The sequence below is a fragment of the Peromyscus leucopus genome, chromosome 14, assembly GCF_004664715.2.
Source record: "Peromyscus leucopus breed LL Stock chromosome 14, UCI_PerLeu_2.1, whole genome shotgun sequence".
NCBI classification, from domain to species: Eukaryota; Metazoa; Chordata; class Mammalia; order Rodentia; family Cricetidae; genus Peromyscus; species Peromyscus leucopus.
In genome coordinates, this window is record NC_051075.1 from 48,028,058 (window position 1) to 48,054,015 (window position 25,958).

General features: G+C 49.3%; 1 protein-coding gene across 3 annotated transcripts in view; it reads right to left on the reverse strand.

Moving 5' to 3' along the window:
- Actn1 (actinin alpha 1) overlaps positions 1–25,958 on the reverse strand; it is a 98,204-nt gene that overhangs the window by 27,507 nt on the left and 44,739 nt on the right. For all 3 annotated transcript variants that reach the window (XM_028876129.2, XM_028876130.2, XM_028876128.2), the window contains exons 2-6: positions 15,040–15,154; positions 10,815–10,934; positions 5,320–5,406; positions 2,973–3,060; positions 2,436–2,514 (exon numbers count right to left, since the gene is read on the reverse strand). In XM_028876129.2, coding sequence (XP_028731962.1) covers positions 2,436–2,514; positions 2,973–3,060; positions 5,320–5,406; positions 10,815–10,934; positions 15,040–15,154 — 489 coding nt within the window. The remainder of the gene's footprint in view (positions 1–2,435; positions 2,515–2,972; positions 3,061–5,319; positions 5,407–10,814; positions 10,935–15,039; positions 15,155–25,958) is intronic.

Genomic DNA, 25,958 nt, shown 5'->3' on the forward strand with positions numbered 1-25,958 from the left:
GTAAGGGAGGCTGGCCTCAAGGCCAGGGGCCACTAGCCGGAGGCTTAAAACATTCTCCTTCCCACCTCAAGCTTCAGGGAAAGGGGGTGCAACGCTTGGGCCTCATGCTAGAGTTGGGGTAGGAAAGAAGTGCTAAGAAACGACGCTGGGGGCAGGGACCCATCAGTCCTCACAGGACGCGCGGGTGAGGAACGCAGACGTAGTTTCCTCCCTCCAAACTCAATAGCTGGGCTATGCGCTCCTAACGCCGAAAGGTTAGTTAGAAGCCGAACCCCCCCATCCCACCCCACCCCCCACCGCCACCGTCTTTTTCCCACATGTTGGGTTCTTCTAAGCAGCCATGGCTTTTTGGTAATTCGCACCTCTGCGATCCTCTCCAGAGAGCTAAATGGGGAGAGAGGGGTGCACAAGGCTGTGGGGGATCTTGGGTCCCTGCACCCTGGAATGTACTTCAAACAGGGAGTTAAGGCAAAATGGCGCAGCTGAAGGCCTCCCTAGTCCAGCAGGCAGCAAGCACGTCAGTCTCACAGAACGGTGCAGCTGCCGGGGAGAAGGGCCTGGGAGGGGGGGGGGTCCTCGAAAAATTAAACACCTGCACCTAAGGCCCGGGGATCACTGTGAGAGAGGGGGCAAAAAGACTATAAGAGCCAGAGAGTTTGCTGGGGTCTTGTCTCCTACAGATGCCAGAAACTCTCCCCAAGAAGTCTCACCAACAGGGCTGCCTAAATGTGACTGAACAAAGACGACGTGGACAGACTGGCTAAGGTGGAAGGGAGAAAGCTTCAACCTACATGAAGAACCACAGGCAACTGAGGAGTGCTGAGGGCTGGACAAACAGTCCTCTCCATGCCAAGTGGACATCTAAATGTCATCATATGGTCAGCCCTGAACATACGCAAACAGGTAACGTTATATGGACTGAACAGTTTATGTACTTAGGAACACACACACTAACAACAATAATAACGACAACAACAATAAGAAGAAAGAAGAGGCCACAATTTGAAAGAACAACGGGGAGGGGGGGGTGACGGTTCATGGGAGGGTCTGGAGGGAGGAAGAGGAAAATGATGTCATTTATTTCTCAAAAAAAAAAAAAAAAAAATTCAACACGGAATTCCCATTCCATCTCGTGGTCCACAGGATTCCGAGAGACACCAAAAGAACTGAAAAACATGGTCTCAGACAGATGTGTCTGCTGGTGTTCACGGCAGGCAGCCTTGTTCACGTGTCAGAAAGCGGAAGTCGGAGCTCACCAATGGGCACATGAAATACAGACTTTCCCCCGCAAAAACAGCCAAGCTGGTAGGCTGGGACTCTCTTCTCCCTTAGAGGTTAGCCTGAGAACGGTGGCCCCAGCCCTGGACACTGGGCCAGGCCTCAGGCTCCTCTCCTGAGGAGACGGGCCCTTGCCGGTGAGCAGGGGGGTGGGAATCTGTCTCTCTGTCCTAGCAAATCTTGGAGGGGGGGGCATTGGTTTTGTTTTGGGCAGCTTGCTCATCTACCTACACCCTTAAAAAAGCTGCCAGGGCAAGAACATCTTGGTGAGCAAGATGCTGTGGGGCACAGGTGTGTCTGTGGAGGGTGGGAAGCTAGACTGAACACTGCCCTCAGGTATCCTGGGGGAAGGGGAGAAACAGGCTTGTATTCCTAAAAAGATCCCTTGCCAAGAGGCCTACACACTGGTGGGTTCCATTTCCATTCCATTCCAGGTCAGTGTGCGGCTGGGGGAGCTCGTGACACCAGCTTCATGGCAGGTAAGAATGGTTCAGGCCAGGCCTCAACCAAGGTCAGGGCCAGCATCCTTCCAACAGCTTGGACACCTACAACCACCACGAGCTTACAAAAGGCCAACTCCTCTCCCCCTTAACATACACTTCTCACTCAAGAAAATCATCACTGATACCCAGATATAAACGAAGGTGACATAATGGTACACAACCAGGCTGAGGCAGGAGGATCACTTGAGTCCAGGAGTTGGAGACCAGCCTGAGCAATAGAGTGAAACCCACCACCACCTCAAAAGACATAAATAAAACCGAGTGGCAACACAGGACACCAAACCTACAGCGTCTGCCTATGACTAGACACAGGTCAGGGACACTGGGACAGAATGTCTCTCAGGACATCATCCATAAGTACTGTCGCCTTATGAAACCAGAAATAATGTAAAGGAGAAATGTCACCCAACATCCCATCACTCAAACACTGTGGCCTCCGTGCTGGTCGCTTTCTTGGCGGGCTGTGTATGTACACAGGGATCTGTGACATGCGCACTGGGTAATGAATAGAGAAAGCGATTTTTCTGCTCGCTTCCCGAGCTGGCCCAGAAGGCCCACACCTTTCAGGCTGGGCATTGGGCTCTGAGCGGCAGTCCTGTCCTGTCTTCCCTCCTGACAGGAGAAGACAGCGTGAGATCAGGTGAGCACACGTACCTTCCGCAGCTTGCCATAGTCAATCAACTCAGGCCGGTGGCGGTGGATCAAGGCACAGAAACCAAGGCCGTCCTTCCAACTGTCCAGGGAGAGAGAGAGTGGGCCAAGGTGATGACTTCTGCCATTCATTAGGAAATCCTCTGGAGCAGGATTTAAAAGGCAGGAGAGAAAGGGAGACCTCTGCCTGCCACATTCCCAGGTACTGGGGTCAAGCTTTTCTGAGTGGTTACAAGTGTCGAGAGGAACCTGCCACGTCCACCCTCCCCTTGCTAAGGCCCACACACCTCAAACCGAGCTCTGGAACCCTGGGCCGGGCTTCCTGACATGATCTTTGAGGGGGTCTTGCCAGTATCATAAACATGAACAAAGCTATACCAGGCAGCAGTCAGGCCCAAGACGCTATGGGGAGGGACAGCGGATTCAAAGAGACAACACCCTTCCCCAGAAGGTTTTTTCCCCTGACTCTTCCCACCCAAGGGATGAGGGGAGATCCTGAGGAGGCCGGCCTCTGTGGGAGCCCCTGGCCCCAGCACTCACCTGATGTGGAAGTTCTGGATGTTGACATTTTTATATGGGGCCGTCTTCCTCTGACACCACAGAAGCAACCCTTCTTTAGCCGATGTCTCTGTGAAGATGGGGGACGGGGTCAGTGGGGGGAGGGGAACGGGGTCAGTGGGCTCACCTAGGAGAGTGAGGATGCTGCTACTAAGAGGCCCTATGGGGGCCTCAAGACCCCAACTCTGTTGCTATAAGGAAGAAAGAAGTCCGGGCCACCCTGTCTATTTGTTTGGCAAAGTTGGAAAAAGTTTCCTTAAGAAACAGGAAAGCGATGCCGGGCGGTGGTGGCGCACGCCTTTAATCCCAGCACTTGGGAGGCAGAGCCAGGCGGATCTCTGTGAGTTCGAGGCCAGCCTGGGCTACCAAGTGAGTTCCAGGAAAGGCGCAAAGCTACACAGAGAAACCCTATCTCGAAAAAAAAAAAAAAAAAAAAAAAAAAAAAGAAACAGGAAAGCGGAACTGGAGAGACGGCTCGGTGGTTAAGAGCACTGGCTGCTCCTCCAGAGGTCCTGAGTTCAATTCCCAGCAACCACATGGTGGCTCACAACCGTCAATAATGGGATCTGATGCCCTCTTCTGGCATGTAGGTGTACATGCAGAGCACCCATACATTATAAAAACAAAAACAAAAGGTAGAAAATCAAGCCACTTGCACCATGGACTAAAATGTCCAGACAGCTGCAGCTTGCCAGGGTATCTGCCCAACTCCCTTTTATTCAAGAAGTGATAGTGATAAACAAAAACTCAGCAGCTGCTTTCTACTTCAGGGACAACTGGAAGAGCCTATGAAATTCACATGACCAGAAGCCCCTGGACAGGGGATCACGCAACCTGTGGGGCGAACATGGAGGAACAGGAAGAACGGATTCCTTCCTGTCCAGGTTCATCTGAAGTCAGGCTTCCTCCTGTTACTGCACTGATTTGGCTCTGGTGCCCTGTCCCCTCTCTGAGGGGGAAGGAGGGGGGAGGGCACGGGACTGCAAGGTTACAGACAGCACTGCCTCCCTGTGTTCAGACCTGTGAACTGCAGGTGGCGGCATTTAGTAAAAAGAACCTGACGGACCTCACGTATTTTTAACTAACAAAATGGACTTTAAAATAATGCTAAAGGATCTATAGATCTAAGGATTATAAATTTTCAAGCACAATCAATTGGTACGGGGAGACAGGTGTAGTGGTGCATTCCTTTAATCCCAGCACTCTGGAGGCTGAGGCAGGTGGATCTCTGGGAGTTCAAAGCCAGCCCGGTCTACATGGCAGGTTCCAGGACAGATAGAGGTACATGGTGAAATCCTGTCTCAAAGTAAATTAATTATATTTTTGGTTGTGAGCCTAGCCTTTAACGGCTGAGCCTTCTCTCCAGCCCAAAGTAAATTAATTAAATAAATAATCTGTGTATAAATTGGCATGGGGCTGGAGAGATGGCTCGGCTGTTGAGACCACTTAGTGCTCTCCTAGAGGTTTGGTTCCTCACGCCCATGTTAGAGTAGCTCACAATCATCTGTAACACCAGCCCCAGGAGCCAATGTCTCTGGCATCTGAGGGCACCAGCACCCACCTGTACCTGACCACATATGGACACACATGCAAATACACAATTAAAAAAAAAATAAAATAAATCTTCATGGGACTGGAGAGACGGCTCCAGGGTTAAAAGTACTTGTTGCTCTCCCAGAGGACTCAAGTTCAGTTCTCAGCACTCACACAGGGAAGCTCACAACTGTAATTCAAGTCTCAGGAGAGCCAATGCCCTTTTCTGGACTCTGGGACATGAGGCACACACACAGTAAGTACACAGATATACAGGCAGGTAAAAAAACACCCACACACATAAAAGAAATAATTTAAATATGCATATTTAAAAGCATTTTAATCTCAATCTCATCGTTTAAGAAGGCGGTTTTCATATGCATATACCATGCACATAGCAAACCACAAACAGTAAGTGATAAGAGCACCGTATCAGACACAAAACTCAAAAATGGCGGAGTAAGCAATCATACCAGGGCAACCTGTGCCGACCTGGAAAGTGGCCACCAGGGGGTGCTATGGGAGCAGTGGTGGACAAGGGCCACTCACTTTGCTATGATTAATCCTTTTCCGCTAAGGGCCCAGTGAGGCTTTAAGACTCAACCACAGTGGCCTTGGCCTTCAGGAAATGAGGAATGTTGCTAGGTCAACATATTTTGGGGGAGTTATTTGAAGTCATGGTCATGGTTGCCCCAGGTGAGGAAGTTCTAGATGAGCCTAGAGAAGAGGACTAGGTAAGGGAAGGCAAAGGGAGGGGTAAAAGTTCAAGAGGGAACAGAACACAGCAGAAACCCACCTTCCACAGAGATGTCCTGGATGGCAAAGCGAAGGATGATGGTCCAGATCATGCCCAGGGTCATCTTCACATTCCCATCCACAATTTCTATAGAAACGGTGGCCAGACGGGTTAGGTGGATCATAACAAGACGGACACACATTCCCAGCATTCCCATGTCACTTCCTGTACCCCTCAGAAGTCAAACATCACAAATCCCCCACTTCCAGAAGGGGGAAAAAGTATTTACTTATTTATTTGTGCTGGAGATTGAACCTACGCACCTCGAACAGAGTTCCCCTGGTCTAAGGCACACCCAGCTCCACATAAGAAGTCTGTGAAAGTGAGTGGATCGACCAGGATGGATACCAAGAGAGAAGCCCATCTGAGCAAGATTCTCTTGGAAGAGTGGGTCCATCAGAAGGGACGCTCTACCTGAACCACCGTCACCCAGTCTGACAGACAGGAGGGGACAGATTTCTAAGCTCTCACAGAGGTTCTAAGGAGGGGCAATGAATGACCTAGGGGTCTGTGGCCAATCACAGCTCTTAAAATAGCCACTCATGCAGAGAGCCAGGATGAACACCAGCAAGTCACACACATCCATTTTAAGACTGCCATCTTAACCAACCCTCTGATTGGTCAGCCTCAAAATGCCCTTAGCATTAAAATAGATTTTTGTTTTTAAAACCCATTCAAGACGACAGCTCAGACAACCTGCTATATTTGGGCCTCACATTTTTCAGACCTTATATGCTGCAATTCTATTACATTTCCCTTTCTTCTTTTCTCTCTCTCTCTGTCTGTCTGTCTGTCTGTCTCTCTCTCTCTACACACACACACACACACACACACACACACCCCTCCTAGAAACAGAGAAGTAAAAATATAAATCAGGGCTAGAGAGATGGCTCAGGAGTTAGAGCAGTGGTTGCTCTTCTAGAGGACCCAGGTTCAGTTCCCAGCACCCACACATGGCAGCTCACAACCATCTGTAATTCCAGTTCCAGTGGGTCCAACACCCTCTTCTGGCCTCCACAGGCACCAGGCGAGCACGTGACACACAGACATACATGCAGGCGAGCGCATACAAAATAAAAGCAAGTAAAAGTCCATTCCTCTTCCGAGGACGCGGATTAGTTGGTTATTAATTATTGGGGAGGGCAGAAAAAGAGCAACTTCCCTTGAGGACTCATATCCCCAAGGAGTAGATAAAATACGCATGTAAACAAGTAAATAGACGTACTACATCAGCCTAAGCCACAGAGCTCTCTTGGTCTTGTGTGGGCTGAAAGGTGAGGTTCAGCTGCGCTCCAGACAGTAAGCTGGCCCATGGCGAGGTGCTCAGTGAAGAGCAAGGTACCCCAGGGATATCTCACTTACGCCCCTCTGCAACACTACTGCATTGGGTCTGCACTGGTGTGCTGGGCAAAGGAACACCAGTGTTCACTTGAGACACGAGCCACATTGCTGAGAGAGCCACAGACAGCAATGGGCCACGGGTCCACGTTAAGAGTCGCCGAGAGCCTCGGCAGCAGGCAACCGTTTCCCTGATCAGCACGCTCAGCCAGAGCTTTGCAGGAAATTACTGCTGGGGAGGCGTTTGAATCGGTACGGAGAGCTGGGATGGGGGAGGGTCATGTCCTCAGTCTGACCTGTGGATCTTCCCGCTCCACCTCCCTAAGGCTGGGATTACAGGTGCGCTGCTACCAAGCCCCACCTCATCATGACTTACTTTTTCTAAAGATGTGCTTTCATCTACAACTTCCAGTTCATCAACATCCGTAACACTGAAAACGTTTAAAAGGACAGACACAGACTCTAAGCTCTCACAGGTAAACAGGTGAAGAGACATGAGCGAACACAGAACATGAAAACGGGTCTCATTTTCCCAGACGTTAAATTAGTAAACTTTAAAAACAAATTTAAACGCACACACATTATTATGACACTGTTTACTAGGAGCATAATCTGGCTTTAAAAAGAAAAAAAATCTGGCTGAAAAAGCTGGCAGCGGGAAGTAAGCATCTCAGAGCTGTTCACTTCTGGCAGTGAAATTCTATCTCTGTCCCTGGCCAAAGACCCGCGGTGCGGAGTGAGGTTCCTGTCTAAATACCCTTGTTGTTGAGTTATTTTTCATGGAAACTCTGTTCAAAGGACAAAGAGTGACTTAAGACCCCAGAGCCTGTCTGCTGCTCAAAGCCATGCATGCCTTTCTACCCCACCCAGAGTCCAGTGGCCAGCGAGGCCCTCTTGAACTGGTTGAGCATCCTGGACCCCCTTCCATCCTCGCTGGCATCCTCCTTGTTCCCTCTCCAGGAATATCCACGTGGCCTGTCCCTCCCCTCCCTACAGGCCATCCCACAGTAGCCTTCCTTGACCACCCATCTGACTCCTCCCTGTTCTCCACCTGACATCTGCAGGTTCCTCCCGTTGTCCTCTGGATGGACAAGGGTCAGGACTTGACTTGTCCCGCCATCACCGCTCAGAGCCCAGTACAGGCCTAGCACTGAGGAAGGCCTCCAGGAATGAATGAATGAATGAATGAATGAATGAATGAATGAATGAATGAAGCATGAATGACAGTGAGCACACAGGCTTGTCATTGGCCCTGGAGGACTTAGCAGAGCTCAGCCACTCCCAAGGCAGGCCCAGGTAACAGCTCAGCTGTGCTCAAACAGATATTAACGGAACCATTCAACATTGCATTCCTGAGGTTTTAATGACTCAGAGAAAAAAAATCCTTACAATGAAATTTTACGGGCAGCATTTTGACTCTGAGGGGGATTTTTTTTTTTTTTTTAAAGCTTATAAAAAGATGGACACTGAAGTTCAGCCTTCCTGGAATGGAGGCTCCCCTCCCCTCTGCCCGATTCCCTGAGAGCCAAACACTACGCCCCGACTGGGGACCTTTCCAGCACTAGCAAGACAGTTCTTTTGGGGTCCTCTGGCCCTTCCCCAGAACTTAGTGAATTCTAAGTCACAGTGAAAAGTCAACATTAACACTAGAGAAAAGGAGAGACGGTGGGGTGTGCTTAGCTAAAGAGTCCCTCCCTGCCTCGGCCCCGTTATTCTGCCTTGGACCCCAGGGGACACAGTGGAGCCGGTCAGGATAGATGAGGGTCGGACCTCAGCCCTGGAGCCTGACCTGGGCTCTGCTATGGAGGCGCAGTCCGGTTTAGAGAAACCTGCCATTCTACCTCTCTGGTGATTTTCCTGAGCCTCGGGGGGCCCCCCTCCCCCTAAAAGACGGTCTGTCAAACCCACTCGCTTCACCACTGTCCTGAGGAGGCACCCAGGGATGCTTCCTGCTGGGTCAGCTTCAGGCTAGCCCAGGACACTGACACATCTCCCACCTCTCTCCCTTCCTCTTCGGTTATCCTTGGCCCAATTTTCCTTTCTAAAATTCTGCTTTTTCTGACTTCTTTTTATTTTTAACCAGCCATAGTGGCCCTGCCTTCCCACTCAGCAACAGTTGATGGGATCTATGTGAGCCCATTTTTTGGAAGGAAAAGCTCTTTCCAGTTCACTGCAGTCCCCACCCATCCCTCTTGTTCACCCAAGCCCATTTCCCACACTCTCTCCTTTCCTACCCTAGTGGGGACCTGCACTGGTGCCAGACCATTGAGTGGCATTTTTCTTGGCTTTCCCTGCCTGAGAAAACGTTGCCAGGCTTCACCCTTCCCTAGTAGAACAAGATGTTCTTTTCTTTTTAGTAAGAAGCAAAGAATGTTTTTCCAGCCACAAAGTAAGTACCTGCCACACACTCGTGCTTCGAACACACACCCAGTATCAGTAGCTAGAGGCTGGGGCCACAGGCTGAAGAGACTGCAGCCTCTGTCCTTGAGATGCTCAAAGCCACAGGGGTGCCAGGATCCAGAGGTATGGCTGCCACCTTGAGCACCAACCCCAATAGTTAAGAGAAGGGTCAGCCAACTTTTTCAATACAGGGCTTGCCAGGAAATAGTTTTGGCTTCACTGGCCACATGGTCTCTGCAGCAATGACTGAACTTGACTGCCCACACCCAAAGCATTACCAGATGACGGGCAAACAGATATGGTTTTGTGCTCGGCTGTTCACCAAAACCTTTGTCAACCAGACTCAACCTGACACACTGCAGTTTGCTGCCCCGATTAAAGCTGATGAATGGGCATAAAACCCTTCTGTGTCTAGAGAAAGAAAAAAAAAAAAGAACTTTTCTCGTTACCCACAGGAGATCGGCTCTCACAGATTTAGGGGGAACAATATCATCCTCACCCTGGTGAATTTCTCTGGTATCATACAGAACTGGACTTGTGCCATGGAACAATATTTGTACAGTGTAAATATGTATTACTCTCATTGGCTAATAAAGAAGCTGACTGGCCAATAGCTGAACAGGATAAGGTTACGTGGGAGAGCCAAACTAAGAATGCTGGGAGGAAGAAGGGCGGAGTCAGAGGAGTCGCCATCCAGACACAGAGGAAGCAGGACGTGTATGAAATGAGTTATCTGGCCGGGCGGTGGTGGCACACGCCTTTAATCCCAGCACTCGGGAGGCAGAGCCAGGCAGATCTCTGTGAGTTCGAGGCCAGCCTGGGCTACCAAGTGAGTTCCAGGAAAAGGCGCAAAGCTACACAGAGAAACCCTGTCTCGAAAAACCAAAAAAAAAAAAAAAAAAAAAAAAGAAATGAGTTATCTGGGTTAATTTGTGGGAGCTAGTTAGTAATAAGCCTGTACGATCAGCCGAGCATTTACAATTAATATTGAGTCTCCATATCGGTTATTTAGGAACTGGTGGGCAGGGAAAGAAAAGTCCGCCTACAGACTTGGGTTCTAGCTTGGCCACTTACAGAAGATGGGACCAGAGCAAGCATCATGGTCATCTATAAGCATATTTGTCTACAGTGAGGGTAAGCATTAGATACTCCGCCCTATGGGGTCACAGGTTAAAGCATTTCAACGCGGCTTTCCTCACGACAAATGAGCCCTCATCTGCATAACCAAGGCCACGTCTTGGCCCAGTGAGTCAGATGACGTCTTTCAATCCCTTGGCATCCCGCAGCAAGTGCCCAGTGAACACATGCTGTGTTCATAGATTATGCCGTCAGAGGGACCAGCTAGAATATTCTAGCTGCTCTTCAAGCCGGCACAAGATACACCAGAAGCCCTGCCACATTCTAACTGTGAAGAGCACGCCACAACAATGGCTTCAACAGCTTTTTGTATTTAAAAAAAGAAAGTCTTGATGTGATGGGCAATGAACCAGGGAGAAGCTACTAAGAACACTGCTTTGTGAACAGCAGTGTCTCCCCAGGGCACGGTCAGCCACAGAGCACTCCTGCAGGACACGGAGGGCAGGGAGGTACTGGGTGAGGTGCTCAGCACTCGGGGTGCAGCTGCCCATCATAAGGACTACAGTGAAAGACTGGGGAAGGGGTGAGTCCTGGTGTGGACCTGGCAGGCCAGTCCTGTCGTTACAGGAGTCAAAGCAGAAAGGACCCAGGAAACACCAACCACACAGCATCATTCTCACCTTCGGCCCCGATGGACACCAGCTTGACTCCTTTGCTGGCTATGAAATCCAGGGCCTTGTTGACGTTGGAGATCTTGTGCACTCGCATCTTGCCCCTCTCTGGCTTGGCCAAGCGTTCGCCTGATCAAGAAGGAAGAACATGAAGGTGAGGTAGGATTGTCCAGGAACCAGGGCCACCCTCACCCCCCTCGTCCAAAAAATGCTTCTTAAATGGGCATAGGCATGATTCACCTATCAGATGTTCAGAGTTATCACTCGGGAATCAAAGAGAAGTTGATTCTGTCTCGCTTCTCCCTCTTCCACTTCTCAGAGACAAGCCTGCGTGCATTTGCTCAAAATGTGTGTGTGTGTGTGTGTGTGTGTGTGTGTGTCTGTCTATGCATGCCATGTATGTGCAGGTACTTGAGGAGACCAGAAGAGGGCACTAGATCCCCTCGAGCTAGAGTTACAGGCAATTGTGAGTCATAAGCTGTGGGTATTTGATACCAAACCCAGGTCCTCTGGAAGAGCAGCAAGTCTCAGTCTCTCTGGCCTCAACATTTATTTATTATGTTCCTCATAGATGCCAGAGATTGAGGTGCTGGGTCTATGAGAGCAAACAGGTTTCTTGCCTTTCATGTAATTGTAGTCCAGTAGGAAAGGACAGGTCTTAAAAGGCAGACAAATTAACATATACAGTAACAAATACCACAGCCTTCCCACTATGATGTACTTGCAGGCCCAAATGGCATTTGAAACAGGTGTATGGAAAGCTGTGTATGGAAGAATCAGTAGATGCGGACTAGAGGAGCCCAAGAATGCTATAAACGAAGCTTAAAGATCGCATCTGGTGGGATTCCAGCAACCAGAATAACAACAGAAACAAAGTCAAGTCTGCACTCAGAAGGCTTCAGACAGGAGCAGGCACATGAATGGACTAAAGGCGTTCACGTAACATTTTGGCAAAGAATTGGCCAATATGTTGTTGGTGTCCTGGAACTCTGTGGGAAGCTGGGTTTTAAAGCTAACAGTTGGGTAAAGAAATCTCAAGACAGCCTCACACTCAAGCTGCGGCACAGTTCCTGACAGGTGTTCTTAGCAAGGTTTACAACAAGAATCAAGGGCAAAGTGCAAAAGAATGGAAAGACCTGGAAAAAGCCTGAAGCCTCGCCCCCAAAAGAACAAACTCAAAGTTGTGGACAGACAGGGTGTGACTGCTGGAGATCAGTGACATTAAAAAGAAGCCAAGACAGCATTGATAGGATCCAGCAGTTTCTTCCTCAATGGTCTTCCCAGCTCTTCCTCTCTCCTCTGTGTTGGAGCTAACGACCTGTGGCTAACAGAAATGTTCCGGATTCTATCGACTTAGCACATCACTAGCTTCCATCACCCCAAAGGCTTAGGATGGCATCAGATAGCATCCTGGGCCTACGGAAAAGGCTCCCCCATCTTGCTGTAACTGTCTCTCTGATGTACCCACTACTGTATTTTAAACTTGCCTTGACTTATGATTCCCTTTGTTCTGTAAAACTGTAAAAACTTCACGAAACTGCTTCCACACTAGAACATGGAATTCAGGGTAACTTAAATCTGTGTTTCTGGGCCATGGTCACTCACAACAGCTCCAGAACAAACTATCTCTTATTCTCTTTTTTAAAAACAAAAACAAAACAAAACAAAAGCCAAGTACTTTACAGTGGGTCAAGAGGAAAAATGCCTTAATAAGAAAGATGCCTCTGACACCTCAGGAACTGGTCATCCGCCACAGGCTCCATAATATAAAACTATAAAATCTTTTGAAAGTGTTCCCCTTCACGGGAGGGCCACGAGGAAGGATGAATTAGAATGAAGTGTTAGGGCATGTGCATATACAATAAAACCTATTACTCTGTATGGTGATTTTAATAATACAAAAGTAAGTCACCAGTAAAACAACATTTTCCTTTCAGAAGAGACCTGCTAGGACTTCCTAGGTTCAGCTTCTCAGGCACCCCAGGGGCCACTGCAATGTGAGATAGGGAGGGACAGGCGGAAGCCTTGGCTTCATCCATATGAAGCCGATTTTGCAAGCCTGCAGAATTCAGGAGTTACAGCGCTCTGGTGGCTTCTACCCAGAGTTCAAAGGAAGGCCTGGGAGGCCAGGAAATGTATAACACGGTTGAATTACCTACCAAGCGCTCTGTGGGGGTGAAGCCTAAGCTGCAATGGAAACCCCTTGAAGATGCTGGGAACGTGGAATGTCTGCTAATGAAAGCCCTGGGCAGTGGATGCAGCAGACACGTGGAAGGAAGGGGTACCCAAGCCCGCTGAAGTTGGATCACACCATCATGCCTCCCCAGGACTGGATATGGCTGTACAGGCTGTAATCTTCTGAGTTCTGGTCTGATTTTGGTACTATTCTCCCTCTCCATGCCCCGAGTCCTCTCGTTCGTACCACTGTATGTTAGAGGCACGCAAATTTGATTTACGTATTTATTTATTATGGGGTTCAGAACTAATAGATTGCCTTGCAATTCAGTAGGGACTCTGGATTTAATCTTCAGAACAATGCTGGAATTATTAAGATCATGCAGACTCATGGAGAGAGATCGAATGTAGTCTCTTGGGGTTCAGGGGTGGAATGTTAGGGTTGGACATGACGTGTTTGGGTATCAAGTTGATGCTCAGTCTTAAGTGTTGACTTGAATGGATTAAGAGATGCCGAGATTAGTCAAGCGCAGGTCTGGGTGTTCTCAGAGATCATTAGGGATCTGACCTAATCAACAGATTAATGCCCTGTCAGATTCATAATACGGTGGCATTATTAAAAGGTGGTGAAAAGCAGAAGGTAGGGCTTTTGGAGGAAGTCCATCATTGGAAGATGTTCTGGCCTCTTTGTCTACTCCCTTTTTTGGCCTCTTGCTGCCTTGATGTCCACTGATCTGCTCCTCCACATCCTCCCCGCCACAATGGGCTGACATTTGTGAAACCAAGAGCCAAAGTAAGTAATTCCTCACCAAAAAAAAAAGGCTAAAACGGTTATATTTCCCATTGTATATATTTTGTCCTACCCAGGTTTCACTCTAAAGGATATATGAAAAAGCTGTTCTCAAGGAAGCGAGCCTGTCAGAAGTCCCCAGCAAAGCACAGGGAATGGGACATGTCATGTGGGGAGCCGGGAGAGCTTCCCAGTGTGGCGGAGGGAGGGCCTGAGCGCTGCTACCTTTTTGGGAATAGTTAGTTGGAGACAAAGCAGGTGCCAGCTCCCAAAGGATCCTGAGGGCTCTGCAAAGGAATGTGGACTCCTGCTGGAAGCCCTGGGGAGGCACAAAAGCCTTTGGAGCAGGGAACAGCGTGACCATATTTGGGCTGTCAGAGTGCCGGGAAGCAGCACAGAGCCGGGCTGCAGAGAGGAGGGGAAGGGTGGAGACTGGATCTAAGGTCTTAATGGTATCCTCTAGGTGGGAGTCACCTAGAGGAATGCAAAAGGTTAAAAGGGGGCGTCAAGAAAGAAGGGAACAGAACACAAAGAGTGTAAATTTCTAGTTGGAATGAATGGCAGAGGCAGAGCAGTCTGTGGTCCTAGGTTTAGGTTTAGGATGACCAGATAAAGTCTGCAGCAGTAAGAAAAGAGGGCCAGCTACTGCTTTGGAGCACCCAAGTGGACATGCACGATGCCATGGTTTGTCCCCTAGTGGTTCAGGCCCTGGAGGCTTGGCTCCAGCATGGTGATATTCCAAGTGGCAAGACTTTTAAAAGACAGGGCCTAATAAGGTCATTGGAGTAATCCCTCCACGGAAATAGAATAAGTGATGTGGCATCTTGATTGACCCTTTCTTTGTGATATATATATATATATATATATATATATATATATATATATATGAGTGTTTTGTACTATATACATACACATATGAGTGTTTTGTACTATATACATACACATATGAGTGTTTTGTACTATATACATACACATATGAGTGTTTGTATTATATACATACACATATGAGTGTTTTGTATTATATACATACACATATGAGTGTTTGTATTATATACATACACATATGAGTGTTTTGTATTATATACATACACATGAGTGTTTTGTATTATATACATACATATATATGAGTGTTTTGCCTGTATGTATGTAAATACACCATGTGCTTGCTTGGTGCCCACAGAGGCCAACTATGAATATGGACAGAATACAACCAAGTGTTAGGACAGAGCCCAGAGGGGACCACCATGTCCTGGGCCAGGGCCGGCTCACCTGAGATAACCTCCAGGAGCAGCATGAGCTTCAGGCCATCTCGGAAGTCCTCCTCGATGTTCTCGATCTGTGTCCCTGCCTTCCGCAGGTGGGAGTTGCACCAGGCCGTGAACGTCTGACACGTAAGGGAAGAAAAGCAGGCGGTCAGTCTCCTCATGGGCCATTCGGTCTCTGAGGCCCTCACCGTAGGCCTCGATGGCTTCCAGGACCCCCACCCCACGTCTTCGTTCCAGCTGTTCTGTGGAAGGCCCTCAGCAGACTCATGGCAACCTCACTTGATAAGTCACGGGAAGGGAAGAGGGAGGATGGCCACCCACTCAGCAGAATCCACAGAAACTCTCCCCATGGCTGGGCCACACAGTCATGTCAACCAATCAGAGGGCCCTTTACAGAAATGCAAGGGAGGCAACCAATCAGAGGGCTCTTCACAGAAATGCAAATGAGACACCCTTTGGGGCCTATGGGGGGGTGGGGTGGGAATGAACCCCAGCCCTCCTCAAAAGCATCATTTCTACCCACACCCCAAAGTGCCTCAATCTCATTCTTAGCAATCTCCCTTTACAGTTTTAAGCAAGAGTAACAAGCCAGAAGTTACTTGAGAAACCCACATGCACCTCTGGCTAAGTTATCTTATAAAATCCTTTCCCGCTTGGTAGCCAATCGGGGGAAAGGATTCCTTTGGGTTAGGGACGGAGCTCAGAGGCATGGTGTCGGCATGGAGAGAACCCCAAGTCCCCCAGCATGCATATGTGGGTATCTGGGTTAGGATAAGCATGGAGAAGAGTTTCAGGATGGATGGAAGGAAGCTGATGTAAAGACCATCAACTCTGTAGCCACTTCTCTGTGAGATGGGGATGGGGGCGATCAGGCCACCAACGGTAGGCAGGCCACCAACCAAGGGCTTACCTCCTGGTGGTACAGACATAGAATGGGCTGACTCTGCAAACAACAGGGAACAGACGTATGTATTTCAGTTTCTCATGTCCATTCAAAACTTGGTCAAATCCCAACCCATGACATGAGGCTCAAGAGTCCGGTCCCTGCTCACCTCACTGTAGGGTCTTTCAGCTCTTCCCACCCACCTGCAAATCCCACGGATGAGCAGCATGCCCGGAATGTTCTCATTTAGGGGAGGTCACTCGTGCCCCACCCTCCCCTTGCTTTGGGAACCTCCAAACTGAAGAGGCAACAGGTGGGCAGAGAGAGAACATCAAACTCCCTGTTATCAGGGGAAAATAAAACCTGGCTGTCTGGATTTACGAACAAAGTTTAAGAGCCCGTGACAGTGGGGGTGAGGGGGGTGGGGTGGGGGGGTGGAGAGATGGGAGAGAGAGCTGGTAGAGCTTTGGGCTTCAGTTCTCAGACCTCACCAGTAACTTACCAAGCCAGGGCTCCCTCTCCCCTGCAAACACCCACCACCACGACAGGGGAGAAGGGGTACGGGCCATATCAAATCTTTGAGAAAACCACATCAGATCAAGGTGGGCAGAGGAAAAATAAACCATTCCTCAGTCTGCTCTGTCCTTTGTACCTTGCTTGGCTAGCACATCTGCCTTTTAGGACTGGGTCCAGACGTCACTTCCTCCAGGAAAAGGTATGTCTGGGTTGGGCACAGAGCCCGCAACACCATGTTCTACTGTTGCTTGGACCCAGCAACATGACCACTGTTTGGCCACCGCTCAGCCCGACACCCCAGACTGGCAGCTCCTGAAGGCCAGGCCTCAACGCTCACCTGCGTTATCCTAGGGTACCAAGGGGCAGAATCACAACTGCGGCACCGAGAAAATACAGCAGAAGCCCGGGCCCTGGAGAAGCCGGGCACTGGACAGAACCCGATGCAAACCTCAGGGGGTCCCAAAGAGCCAACAGAGCCTATGGGTGATACTAAGTGGTCAGGGCAGGGAGTGGGTGGGTGGCCATTCTCCCTGGTGCTTAGAGACCCTCTGGCCTCAGAGAACAGCTCAGGAGAAAGGAATGACAGAGGGTAGTATGTACTGGATACCCTGGCAGGGGATGGTGTGCTTCTTAGCTTTTATTTTCATTTTGTTATAGCTTCTTTCGTTGTCATAAAAAAAAAAAAAATTGCAACCAAAGTATTCTTGTGTTGGCATAAAAATACTGCAAAGCATGTTTAAATCTTAGAGTAAGCACAATTACTCTGGTTCTACCATATTCTCTCCCAACATACTTTGGCCCAGAGCCACCACACTGCACATTCACGGGGGGGGGGGGGGGGGGGGGGGGGGCCGCGGTATGGGAGGGTCTTATTCCATGATCAGCATCTCCTATCTCCCAACAGTTTGTCCTTAAACCTCTTCCCAACCCACCCTCCAACTTTCAGCCCCTTCAACCCTCAGCCAAAGGCTTCCTAAGGCCTTGAGGGAAACTGGCTAGTTAGTGCCGGCGCCTGGAAGCTAAGGTTCCCGGTGGGAGTTACCCAGCAGAGGGCTGTGAGCTCTCCCTGTCTATTGACCTGGTCTTGAAGGCAGGCGGGGAGGAGCCGAGGAACCGAGGGAGGAAGAGGCTGTTGTAAGAGGACCGGGCTTGTGAAAGAGGCTAAGGGCGGTAGAAAGCAGCTGGCCCCATTTCCTGGGGAAGCTGCAGGAGCCAAAACAACACCTGTGTTTGTTCAGGCCTCCAGGACAAAGCCCTGGGGCTAAGCCTGCCAGAAGAGTCAATAAAAGCCCTGGTCCCCAGGGCCCCTCGGCTTAGGGCCCTGAACCCCTCCATAAAGGACCCTACAAGCAGTAGCCACAAAGCTCAGGCATGGGGGACGGTGGTGTAATTCAGTGTTAAGAACACACTTCTTCCTGCAGACTGTTCTGAATTCACTGTTCTCTGGCCTTTCCAAAACTCCAGTTCCCTTAGCAGTAAAATGGGGACCTCATGGCACTTCCAAGTCCACAGGATTTAAAAAACGATTTACAAAATGCCTACCATTATATCCACACAACGGCCCCAAAACAACAACAAACCCCAAACGTGCTGGTTGGTGTCTGGGCCTGGAAAGGCTGGCTCTCTCCACAACCCCTCCCTGCCTCCAGCCACCACACTCTCGAGGTCCCACCTTCCAGGTGCTGCTCTGAGGAACCTTTGGGACCCGCGCTACAGTTCCTGAAAGAACTGATAGAGCAGAGGGTGCAGTAAGGTGATTTTAACAGCAGCCCTCTGCAGCCCAGCAGACAAGCCACAGCCACCATGAACCACGCTACCATGTTCTCTCTTCAGGCTACAAGGTCCCCGCAGAATGACCATCTCCTCAGCAACTGCCCCCAGGATTCAGGGAGGAAGAGCTAGCAGCCAAGGGACACCCACCCATTTCAGACACCCCCGGGGCCCCACACAACACCCAGCAGGGTGGGCAGTGCTACACTCAGAGAAGCCTAATGGTCCGACTCTATTCTAATAAAAGGGCAAGGGACCACACGCCTGCCTGCACCCCAGGGGGCCCTGCTTTCTGTAACTTCCACCTCACCCCCAAGTCTTTCACGCCCCTCCTGGAGCCTGCTCATGTCACGTCTAATAAGGAGACAGATGACAGGCTTCCCTTCACTCATGTACTGCGCTCTAGAAATGTGCTCAGGTTGGGAGTGTACCACAAGGTCTCGGGAGCCATGCTTAGGCAAGGACCACACTGGGACCTACTCCCAGAGCTGTGGCGGAGTAAGCATCCCTCTCTGCCTCTGCTTACCTCCCCATACCTCTCCATCTCCCCCCATGCACACGTATACACACATACATGCATGTGTGCGCATATGTGTCCAGCTGCCAGGCTCTGTAGATCTTGGACAGGGAGGGGAAAATGGGAGGAACCAGGGTCCCCTCACCTCTCCATGACCTTGGTACCTAATGGTGGCTTGAGGAGGTAAAGAATGTATCGATGTATCAGGGTTATCTTAGGGTCACAAAGGGTGGGGGTCACAAAGGCCAGTGAGAGACAGGCACTTTGCCCCCAGCTCCTAGGGCCTGGGTCTTGCTTCCTTGGTTTCTACCATGTTCTCATTTTGCCATTAACAACTACCACGGCAACATGTCTCCTTTAATATACCTTGAGAATGCCCCTGGCATTTGAAAACGCATCCTTCCTGGCTCAAAGATGTCTACAACCACAACTTTTGAGTGTGGTTATACCACACCCGAGGTTATATATATACCCTTCTCCATATACCTCAGTTTTCAGAACTGTACAATGGGGACAATAGTTGTCTACCAGACATGCCCAAGGCAAGGCTCCAATGAAATAATACTAACAAAGCAGTAGTATTTGTATTAATAATGGCCCCATCACATTAATGTGTCTGAAATACAGCAGGCCTGATGTGGCCACTGCTGATATCACTCCCTACTGTCTCTATCGTAGTTTCTATAGAAGTCTCCTATAGAGACTGGGGTACAGAAGGTTGTCCCCCGGGCATGAGCCAGGGGCTGAGTTTTTAATGTGTCAGTCCCGGTCTTGACCTTAGTGGAAGGAGGGAAGCAAGAACAGGAAGGCCCACATCCTCCACAGAGCAGGGATCTGCAGGACAGCACAAAGTGGCCACAGAGATGCCCACACAGACTCCACGTCTATCACCGTGGGTGAGTGACCTGTCGCAGCTCCAACAGCAACATCGGAGTAGCAGTGGACACTGTGACCTGTCAACAGAAGCTCTGACGAGAGTCCCCTTAAAACCAAGGGAGGCGGGCATAGGGGTGGTACGCAGCTTTAACCCCTGCAATCGAAAGCAGAGGCAGGGTGGATCTCCATGGGTTCGAGACCAGCCTGGTCTACATGTTAAGTTCCAGGACAGCTAGGGCTACAAAGTAAGAGCCCATCTCAAAATGAAAACAACAAAAACAAAACATGAAGGGGGGACCTGGCCTGGAGCGGGGGTGGTTGCTCAGTAGCTTCTAAGCACCACTGTCTCCATGGCCAGAGAAAGCTACCGTCGTTATAGTACATGCTGTGAGCACACGCCATTGATGACCTCAGGGAGCACCCAACATCCTCACCGTACAACTGAGGGCACATGGGTCGGGCCACCAAACTGCCACCAACTCTAACCCCCCCTCACAACTTCTGCTGTCCAGAAGGACACGGATTTCTGGCTTGGGTATGGGTGGGATGCAGAACCAAGACTGGCATTTGAAGTGGTCAAACCCGTGAGCCAAATTTCATGGCATCCACTGAGAACCTGTCACTGGAAAGTGACAGCACATGCCAGACGGGTTCAGGGGACCTCACCATGTCGGCAGCACTGGCATGAGAAAGGCCGGCCTCTCTGAGCGGCATGGCAGAGAGCCACCGGCGAGGGCGGCGGCACCTGTGGACTGGCTGCCAGGTGACGACTGTCGAGAGAGAGATGGGAGACCACCCAGAAGGGAAGGAGACCAGAAACACATGGGCAGGAGGAACAGGACTCAGGAACTGGGTCTCTGACCAGCAAGAGAGAAGACGTGTTTGAGGAAGTCACCTCACTTCTACAAAGAAGCTGGCCTTGGTGCAGCCCCAGGCAGAACAGACAACAGATGAGAGATGTGGATCCTGCAGCTGGATAAGGAGACAGCTGTACCCAAATGACCCTGTACAGGTGACTTCACTTCTTCTTCCATGGCCATATCTGGAAGATCATTGTGACACGGATCCTAGCCAGCTGCTTTCATGAAGATAAAAGCACAGAGCTCAATGGACTGAGGGGACTCAAACCAGACATGCATTATGTCCCGGGAGAGCACCGTGTAAACACTGTTGAAGGGGTTCACATAGCTCCCAGGCTGAGCTGAGCTGAGCTGAGGACGGCCCTTTATAATCGTGATTCTACAAAAGCCCAGGCAGCCCCTGAAAGTGTTGTTAAGACCAGTGTGAAGGGTTCAGCCACACTAAGAGTGACGTGCATCAGTATATAAGCAGGATGGGGAGATATACATATGGTTTTTTGATACAGAGTTTCTCTATGTAGTTGTGGCTGTCCTGGAACTCGCTCTGTAGACCAGAGATCCGACTGTCTCTGTCTCCCAAGTGCTGGGATTAAAGGTGTGTGCCACTGCTGCCCGGCATATAAGTGGGGTATCTTGACCTTGATACTTTGGGAATCTGGGGTCAGAATATTCCCCGTTGGAAGAGTAGTGTGGTCTTAGACACCATCAGACCATCATGGATCCTACCCACTAGATGTCAATCACAGTCTATCCCAAGCCAGGCAGTGGTGGCACACGCCTTTAATCCCAGCACTCGGGAGGCTGAGGCAGGCGAATCTCTGTGAGTTTGAGGCTAGCCTGGTCTACAGAACAAATTCCAGGACAGCCAGAGTTACACAGAGAAACCCTGTCTCGAAAAAAAAAAAAAAAAAAAAAAAAAAAAAAACCACAAAAAGTCTGTTTCAAACTGAGACACCCCAAAATCATGCCCTGTGGAGAATCTGCTCTAACAGAGGCAAACATGTATGCCACAGATGACAGAAGTGTGTTTATTAAGCACGTATGCACTTAGCGTGGGTTGGACCCTCTTCTGAGTGTTTTACCTTATTTAACTCATCACAGTAACACTCAACAAGAAAAGAAGAAGAGACTTCTAAATGGAACCCCTCGATCTTTAAATGCTGCTACAATTGAAAACAGAATACATGCTACAGGGACCCTGTCTGCCTCAAAAGAGTCAACAGCCAAGTCTAAATTAAGTCTCCCTGGGTATCTCTCTGCTCCCACGGTGGAAAACCATGGGACCTTTCTAAGTCTGCTCACAAAATAAATTATACACACACAACGTGCAGTGCACTCAATCAGCACATAGCCGATACCCGTGCCTGTCACAGGTAACACTCCTAAAGACCACTGACGACATTAGCCATCTTGAGAATCTGGTAGCAAGAACCAAGGGCATTTCTGTCAAAAGTAGAGGGGACATCCTGTGAGGAAGAGAGAATATTCCACAGGTGGAACCGATCAACAGCCCATGTGTTTCAGGAAGGACTTTGGATGACTACACACATTTTGCCATGCCTCGGGAGTTTAAAACAAAGGGTAAAGCCATCGGTCAACTTGACCCAAGCTAGGGTCATCTGGGAAGAGACAACCTCAACTGAGGAACCGCCTCCGTCAGATTAACCTGTAGGTAAATCTCTGGGGGACATGTTACTAACTATTGATTGATGGCGTGGGAGGGCGGGCCATCCCCAGGAAGGCGATCCTGGGAAGGCTAAAAAGGTAGTTGACTGTGAGCAGCTATCTTCCACGATTCCTGCTCCCACTCCTGCTGGAGTACCCGCCCTGATTTCCTCCACTGTCGGAGTATGATTAGGACATGTAAACAAAAATAAATCCTTTCCTCCCCATTACTCGTGGTCACGATGCTTATCTCGGCAATAGAAAGCAAACCAGGACAGCCATCCATTATAGTTGCAAATAGAATCCCTGCTAATTCCTGTTGGTAGAGTGTGCAAGGCAATGCCCCATCCAACTGTGTGCAGGCTGATTGTTACGACTCCAAAGGAAAGCAGCTTGCCAAAGTGAACCAGAACAGGCCTGAACTATACCCCAATTTGGAGACTCTATCCTGGGTATAAAACGCCAAATAAAGAAAAGGCTGGAGGGGCTGGAGGGATGGCTCAGCAGTTAAGAGCACTGGCTGTTCTTGCAGAGGACCAAGATCCACTTTCCAGCACACACATCTGTAACTCTAGTGAAGGGATCCAACACCCTCTTCTGGCCTCCATGGGCACCAGGCACACATGTGGTGCAGAGACATCCAAGCAGGCAAAACACCCACACACATAAAATAAAAAATGTTTTAAAAAGAAAAGGCTTTAAGCATGAAAAGGTGTTCCCTAGCCTTAATGAAGTGAAGAAAACCAAAAATACCCCGAATTACATTAACAAGGTATATAGTTGAGAAAATCACCACGTGTTCACTTAGAAGATGACGAGTATGATGGGTTTTGAAACTACATTATCACAAGAAAATGCTTATATATAATTAACGAAGTCTGAAACAAGCTTGTACGTACTGCCGTTTATAAACACAGGTTTAAAACTGAGTACAGACACACAAATACAACACAGTGTCTAAGACCAAGTGTATTCAAATGCAAGCACACTTGTGCGCCAGGAATTGAAGTTCCCAGGATCCTTAGCTGCTCTCCCGGCCAAACCACCTATAAATACAGTTGGTTTGTGATACTCTCTGCCTTCTCCCTGGCTAGCCTCTTCTTTTGGATATTTATTCTTTAAAACAAAATCCAGGCTGCCCAAGTTCAAGTGACCGACCAGAGAGGCCTCTGGTGACACCAGTACAGAGTAAACAATGCCCTGCAGCCCATTGAGACGGGTCAGGCAGGGGCAGACAGCAGCCTACCACAGGCCCAGGCTTCACCTGCGGGCCACACCTCTCCCGGATACATCTTCCTCTTGGAATCAAGGTTAGCAGCCCTGGTTCACTTCAGGGAAGCTTTTGTTCAAAGGACAGGGGTCAGTCAGGAAGCCTGAGCTTGCCCTGGTTCGGGGAGGCATGTGACCTCAGATAAGTTAACCCCTCAGCTCTGAAATCCCATCATCTGGGGCCTCAACAACACAGCTAAATAGGACACTTGGTAACGACCTTTTGTTCCTCCTCAGTTTCTTCCCAATAAACTCCACAGGGACGGGTGGTTTAACCTCAGGGGACTCAAAACAAGCCCAGTGTTTCAGTCTCAAGATTGCAGCTCCTGACCCTCCCAGACTAACAGATAACTGTTACTAGTCTACTGGATAAGCTAAAGCTTGGGAGCAGGCTGTGCTGGTGGTCCACACCTTCAATCCCAGCACTCACCAGGTAGGGGAAGGAGAATCATCAGTCTGACGTTAACTTGGACTATAATGAAAATTAAAAAAAAAAAAAAAAAAAGCTTGCTGGCAGAATCTCCCTGGCCGATTCAGGAGAACCTGGGAACAGTGGCTGGCTCCAGGGAAGAGGAAGAGAAGCCTGGAACAGGGCAGGGAAAGACATTTGCTTTTCATAGAATATCCTTTTGTTTTCTTTTGACTTTTATACCACATGTTGTCATTATCTATTTAAAAAGTCATGCAAATGTAAAGAAAGTCTGCCTGAAGTGTGTAAATTTCACCATTATCATCAGGCCCCTGGGATGGGACAGAATAGACTTCCTCTTTCTCTGGGATCAGCTGATAGAAGAGTGTTGATGCCGTTACTGTATTATTGACTGTTTCTATAATAAAGAGGGGCAAAGTATCCCTTACATTTAAAAGAGTGAAGGCTGGGGGTAATGACTCATGCTCATACACCCAGCACTGAAAAGCTGGAGGCAGGAGGATCAGGTCCAGGTCATCCTCGGCCACACAGTAAACTGGAGACCAGCCTAGACTACATGTGATGCTGCTTCATAAATCCATGCATGCATACATACACAGAGTAGGACTATGACAGCACTTGGGAGGCAGAGGCAGGCAGGTCTCTGTTACGTTCAAGGCCAGCCTGGTCTGCTATGGAACATTACTGTGTAAAGGTGTGTTGCATTTGTTACGCTGCATTTGTTTCATGATATAAAGATGTGTTGCTTTGCCTGAGGCACCTGACTGGTCTAATAAAAAGCTGAATGGTCAATAGCTAGGCAGTAGAGGGATAGGTGGAGCTCGTGGACAGAGAGAATAAACAGGAGAAGGAATCTAGGCTCGAGAGAGGAGAGAACAAGGAAGAAAGAGCGGGGAGACGCCCACCCCGGCCAGCTGCCAGACAGACACAGAGTAGACACACAGAATGAAAGAAAGGTAAAAAGCCCCAAGGTAAAACACAGATGAAGAGAAACAGGTTAGTTTAAGTTATAAGAGCTAGTGGGACAAACATAAGCTAAGGCCGAACATTTACAACTAATAGTAAGTCTCCATGTCATGATTTGGGAACTGGCTGTTGAAGATAAACCTGCTACAGGTCTACAGAGAGTTCCTGGACAGCCAGGACTACACAGAGAAACCTTGTCTCAAAAAGGGGGGTGGGGTGGGGTGGCTGGAGAGATGTTTCAGTGGTTAAGACCACTGACTGCCTTTCCAGAGGTCCTGAGTTCAATTCCCAGCACCCACATGACGGCTCACAACCATCAATAGTCGTGTCCAATGCCCTCTTCTGGCATGTGGGTGTACATGCAGACAGAACACTTATACATAAAACCACATAAATAAACTTTTAAAAAAAAAAAAGAATATGAGGGAGACGGAGAGCTCTGAGAAAATCCCCTGGTAAAATCCTACAAGTAAAGGCGTAACTAGAAACAGGGACAGAGGACAATTCGGCATCTGGAACACATTTCCTCCATAGCTAAGTCTATAATGGTAAATTGCGGGAAGAGTCAAAGTATAGCCCCTTGGCCACACGGTCCCAGAACCTCCAAAGGAGCAGCTAAGTTTCTTGAAGGTGGCATTGGACTTTCTATACAAGCTGGAAAGTCTAGGAAGAAAAACAAAATCATTGGATCCTATAGTCTTTCATGCTGGTTGAGATGCCTCGGGTACGGGTCAGAGCCAGACCCCAGCTGCATTGTGAAAGCATCAGGGTCCCTGGTGTGCTTGGGTCTAAGTCCCCTACTCCACCTGCCAATTAACAAAGGGAGGGGAGGGTCACTCCCCAGGGCCACCCTAGAGTCCTCTGAGTCCCCACACATGCGGCCAGTTTGGCCAGGGCGTGGGCTGTATAGGTAGTCTGTCTAAGCAAAGACCTAACCCAGAAGAGATCTCAAACGCCTGTGTGCTGGTGATGTAAACAGGAGTGTCTGGTTAACTTATCAAGGGCACTCTGCCAGCCTTTCAGAGTGAGCGTCAGCTGCTTCACCCGCAGATAAAAGGCAGAGCTCCACGGAACATCTCCACCCAGATCTGTTTACTTTCCACCCACCTGGAGTTGCTGTGCAGGAGACCTCAAGCACTGGTTGCTCTCTAAGTCACCCCTCACCCCCCCC